General features: G+C 45.3%; 1 protein-coding gene across 1 annotated transcript; it reads right to left on the reverse strand.

Annotated features, from left to right (window-relative positions):
* Positions 1 to 230: 230 nt before the first annotated feature.
* On the reverse strand, positions 231 to 3,551 carry irx5a (iroquois homeobox 5a). Its single transcript, XM_037697571.1, has 3 exons — positions 2,808 to 3,551; positions 1,588 to 1,993; positions 231 to 981 (listed from the first exon to the last, which is right to left on the reverse strand). The coding sequence occupies exons 1-3, from the start codon at positions 3,048 to 3,050 to the stop codon at positions 278 to 280; spliced, it is 1,353 nt and encodes a 450-aa protein (XP_037553499.1). The 5' UTR covers positions 3,051 to 3,551; the 3' UTR covers positions 231 to 277.
* Between the last annotated feature and the right edge of the window lie 1,924 nt (positions 3,552 to 5,475).

A 5,475-nucleotide genomic window follows, 5' to 3' on the forward strand; every position in this document is an offset into this window, starting at 1 on the left:
TTTAAATACAAAAAAAAAGCTACATTAAATATACATTGTTAGTCTTTAATACAAATATGCGGCTGCAGCGATTTTTTTTTTAAGACCGTCCTTGTTACAGTTTAGCATTCAGAAACTAAAACAATCTGAGGAGAAGCGTTCAGAAAATAAATGTTCTCAAAATTTGCTTCACCTTTTTTTCTTCTTCTTCTTTTTTTTTTAATGCAACCACACCAAAAAAAAAAAAAAAAAAAAAAAAATAAATTAAAGTCCGCGGTGAGTGGCAAATATTCAGGTATTAAATATTTGACATACCTTTCTTTAGTTCAAAAGGGGAGTCTTTACAAAGATCTACCTGCGTTTGGCTTCTGACTTTCTGGCTCTCTCTCACCAGAGCCTCTGCTCTATTTAACACAGTCTGGTTTATTCCATTGAAATGCGCCGCGGAGCCCGAGCCGCTGTGGAGGTGTCCAAAAGTGCCACCGTAGTTCGTGTAGCCAGGGTAGAAAGGGGACGTGTAGTACAGAGGCCTGGACAGAACCGTGCTGTTGGGGAGGGGGCACTGCGGCGAGGACCGGGACGGGGACGCGGTGCTGCCCAGCACCGCGCTCTGATGACCCAAACCCGGACACGCCTGCGCGTCGCCTGCGCCGCCGCTGCTTTTACACCTGTCTGAGGACGTGGCGATCTCCGCGAGGGACCAGAGTTTGGGTTTGGGGGCCGAGGGGGGCGAGTGGATCACAGAGGTCACGTTGCTGGTCACTGCGTTCTGTGCGTGGCTTAAATCTGACGGCTTGTCTTGCTGCGCGGCGGCCTGGCTCCCCCGGGGGGCCGCCGGGGGGGACGAGGTGGTCGGTTTGGCGGAGTCCGGAAGCAGCTCCGTAGTCCGCTCCTCCTGGTCTTTTAACTCCGAGTCGCTCAGGAGGGGGTCCACTTCTTTGCCACGGCTCTCTTCTTTAAATCTGTCGCAGCCCATGTCCCCTGGGTTCAGTAGTTTGTGATCTGAAGCGCGAAGAAGAAACATAATTAACCGAGTAATACTGATATCATGCATTTAAGTGGAATATATATTTTTAAAAAAGGCGCATTTCTAATTTAATCCATAAAGTTCTATCTTATCTTATTTCCTCTTAAAAAAAAAAAAACAGTAACTCTGCGCTTTGAATCTCGTAAACACGTGCAGCAGATTAAAAACAGATCAGTGAACTTCCATTATACTTCACACCTCCGAGGCTTTTTTTTTTTTTAACATAAATGCATTTTCTCAGTTAAATGGCATCTCAGAAGTCCTGCGAAGCGCGTGCATGAACATCCAAAGGCACTTGTTTTAGCCCAATTCCCAGCTCCCTTCTGCAGCTGCATCCTTATTATAGCGTTAAAGATAAATTGGCTGCTAAACACTCCGCGTCACCAGCAATTTCAGCCCGTGAAAAGTCAAACGAGGGGAGTTCAAGGTGATTATTATTTAAAGCAATTGTCTCATTATAAATTATATACCACCATTAACCAGCAATCAATTTTGCGCCCTGAGTGGAAACGACTGCGATGAAAAATTGATGATTTTTCCCCCTTCTTTCTCTTTTTTTTATTCCCTCCCCTAACACCAACCTGCTTCTGTGTCTGTGGAGTCTCCTTTATCTAAAGGCTTGTTGGGCTCGTCGTCGTCATTTTTCTCCAAGTCAATATTCTCGTCCTCCTCCTCGTCCTCGCTCCGGTTCCGGGGGATCCAGGTCATCTTGTTCTCCTTCTTTAGTCTCCTCCGGGCGTTGGCGAACCAGGTGGACACCTGCGTGAGGGTCATCTTGGTGATGATGGCCAGCATGATCTTCTCGCCCTTGGTGGGGTAGGGGTTCTTGCGGTGCTCGTTGAGCCAGGCCTTCAGGGTGGCGGTCGCGTCCCGCGTTGCGTTTTTGCGGTACGCGGGGTCACCATAAGGGTAGGTGCCCAAGGGCGCTGCGTAAGGGTGGTATCCTATAGACCCGGCCATTCCCGTGGTGTGATCATAGGGAGAACTCTGAAACGATAATAATAAATAATAATAATAATAATAATAATAATAATAATAATAATGCCATTTATGAAAAAGGTTCTGCTCTCTTGCCTGTCTGAATTGACCTGTACGGCACATAAACATGAACATACATGCACATACACATAAAGCGTGCGTTGCAACACAAACACGCACGCGCCCGCACACACGAACGCGCTGGCTTGAATCCAGCAGGTCAAGCTGGAACTTTGTGGAGTTTCTCTGAATCAGATCTGCTTCTGCCCGTTTGTTGCTTTTCTCTGCGTCACTGATGAAAGACAACTATTTTAATTTTGCCCATTTTAACCCAAGATTATTTTAATTCAACGTGGCTCTCTTAAAATGTTATTTTATTTTATTATAGTAACTTGGCCTTTAAACTACAGGATGAATAACTTGTAACGATTATTTATTTATTTATGGAAAACAGAATAAACAACGTAAGGCCGCATATACGTTTTGGCTTGTTTTTCAATGTTAAACTTTTAACAGCGGGCACAGTTAATAAGATTATTAATAATAAAAAAATAAAAACAAGCATAGCTCTGAGCTGTCACTTTTCGGCACAGTCGACGCTTTATCTATAATTAGTAAACACATTTTTTTTAGCAGATTTTCTCTAAATTTCTCTTTATGCTCGCAACGATTCTCCTATAATTGTATTTATTCGTTTATTTATTTATTTATGTGTTTGTTTGTTTTGTTCTCCACAGTTCAGCTCCTCTCCGACTGAGCAGAAGTTTACAGGGACTTCATTCCCTGCGTGTTCGCGTGCGTCCCTCAGCTGTAACGTACTCACCACGTATGAGGTGAAGGTGGCAGCTGCCGCCGCGTCTGCGCTGTACGGGAGGTGCGCGTTGTAGCCCGGAGAGGCGCTCGTGAACGCAGTAGATCCGGCGTAGGGCGCAAAAGCAGATCCCGAGGAGGATCTCCCAAGTTCCTCCGTCCTGGGTCCCGAAATGACGCTCGTGCTGTACGCGGGGCACGAGTACAGAGCCAAGGAGGCGGACGGCTGGTACAAGTAGCCCTGAGGATACGCCATGCTGGAGCCCCGGAGAGAGTGAGCCACTTAACTTGCGCTCTTTCACCCCCTCTCCTCTCGTTTTTTTTTTTTTTTTTGGTTTGTGGTTTGTCTTTAGTTTCTCATGCGCTGCTGTCGGAGCGCGCTGTGCGCCCGCAGACCCCTCTGTCTGTCCTTTCGAGGGAATAAAATGTAAAAAACAAAACAAAAAAAACAAAGAAGTGCAGAGTTTAGTTTTTTGTTTAAAGGCTCGAGGAGCGGGTGGATCAGTGCGGTCGCTGCAGCTGCAGCCACGCTCCGGCGGAGGTTGTGTCTCTGTGCTGCTCCCTTATCCGAGCTGCACCGTCGCGCTCATGCCTGTGCACAAGTTTTATTTATATATTTTTTCGTCCCGTCGGACGGGGGCTTTGCTTGGGAAAATGTCCTGCCAAGATGCTAAGTTGGAAATTGAGGATCTTGACGCCTACTACGCTGCGCACGCTCCTCCTCTCCGGGTGTAGTCATCCAAGGGATAGGCGAGTTTATGCTGGGTTACCACCACCCCACCCAAACCCATGCTCTCTCTCTCTCTCTCTCTCTCTCTCTCTCATTCTTTATTTCTCTGTCTCCCCCCTCCGCCCCCACCCCCACCCCCCTTAACAAGACTGGTTGCAGTGAGCCTCAAGTGCGCCTGGCAGCCCCCCTTTGGACCGCGACGTCACGCGCGTCTATCAACTCCCAACTTTCCCCTTTCCATGTTTTTTTTTTTTTTTTTTTTTCTCTTCATGTCCAAAATACGAAGTCCTCACTTTCCCACTTGATCAATAACAACCGGACTGTTGTTTTACAGGATGTGAGGCGCAAGATACCGGGAGAATTAAGAAGGAGCTCCACTTCTCTTTGTTTGTTGCGTTTTTTCTTTCTTTCTTTCTTTCTTTGCGCGTAAAAGAGAAGAGAAGAAGCAAAGTGGTCATTTTCAAAGCGCGTTGAATGAACAGAGTCTGTCCGAGCTCCGCGGCTTCAGGATTGCTGCACATGAGAATGTCAACTTTTTCAAAATAGTCGGTAAGATGCAGGTTGGAGACAAAAAAAAAAAAAAAAGAAGCTAGAAGATCATAAGATGGCGCAAACTGCACTGACAGAACGGAGCAACTCTTTCAGGATCATTTATTTTATGTTCTATGGTGGTAAACAAACTTTTTAAATATTCTGAGTTATTTATTTATGTGTTTAAATTTCGTTATTTCCTCATATGCGAGCGAGTCTTAATTGTTTAAAAATGATGCTCCCCTTGCTGATTTTTATTTCATTTATTTATTTATTTATTGTGGCTTCAAAAAGTCATACACCCTCAATCCAGGGCAGATTAGCTCCAATTAGAACAAATCCGCTCGGATTAGTGCATGGGTGTAATGTCATTTGATTATAACAAAAATACTCTGGATTCTCATTAAATAAATAAAATATATATATAAGCACAACTATAGTTGTAATAACGTACCTGATCAGCTTTTTCTTGTAATTTAAACATATCTATAATTTGATATAATAATAATTATAATAAACATAATAATAATTATACTTGTTATTTAAGCCATCAGTGTTTATAATATATACTGTTTTTAATCCCACAGCCTGTTTGTTTCGTGGTCGGTGACTGACTCTGCAGTTCAGGTCTCAGATGAGCCGAAAGGGATCGCTGTAGGCGCTGCTAAAGAGTGCGTGCACACGCGGTCACGTGCTTCTCACGCTCTGAAAACTCTCGGGAGAGGATGGAAAGATGACGCCGGTACAGTGCGAGCACACACACTCAGGACTTCAGACGGGAGAGAGAGAGAAGGTGCTCGCATAGGTGGGGAGGGATGGGACGTGTGTGCGTGTGTGCGGGGGGGAGGGGGGGGGGGGGTCAAAGCTAAGCGACCCTACCATGCTGTATCCTAATCAGATGAAAGTGATATGATGAGACCTGTTTCACTTCCTCCCCAGTGTTTAGAGTAAAAGAAAAATGTACACGGTGTTGTTCGGAACTTTTCAGAACATCAGTGTTATCAGGTAGTTACTGCGTGAATAGATTCCACTGTCTGTACATGTGTGCGAGCTGTGCCACCACTGTGCTTTGATTACTTCTATTCAAGACTTAAGGTAAGTGATGGAGATTAGAAGGCTGATGGTTTGTGTGTGTGTGTGGGGGGGGGGGGGGGGGGGTGTCATGTGTCCTCCCTGATTGTTTCAGAGTCGCTCTCCACAGTAGGAGGAGGACCCATAATTTGAGATCACGGAGCCTTTAATAAGAGCTGGGTTCTGGTAAGTGCTACCGCCTCTCAGCACCATGCGCTGCTGGAGGAGGAGGAGGAGAAGGCGGAGGTAAGTTTTTTTTTTTTTTTTTTTTCTACTCCTCATTTACGCGTTTGGAAAAGGTGCATTATAATTGGGATGCGTAAAAGTGGGTTGTCTTTGCAGAAAAAAA

The sequence above is a fragment of the Nematolebias whitei genome, chromosome 2, assembly GCF_014905685.2.
Source record: "Nematolebias whitei isolate Nwh7 chromosome 2, NemWhi1, whole genome shotgun sequence".
Taxonomy (NCBI): Eukaryota; Metazoa; Chordata; class Actinopteri; order Cyprinodontiformes; family Rivulidae; genus Nematolebias; species Nematolebias whitei.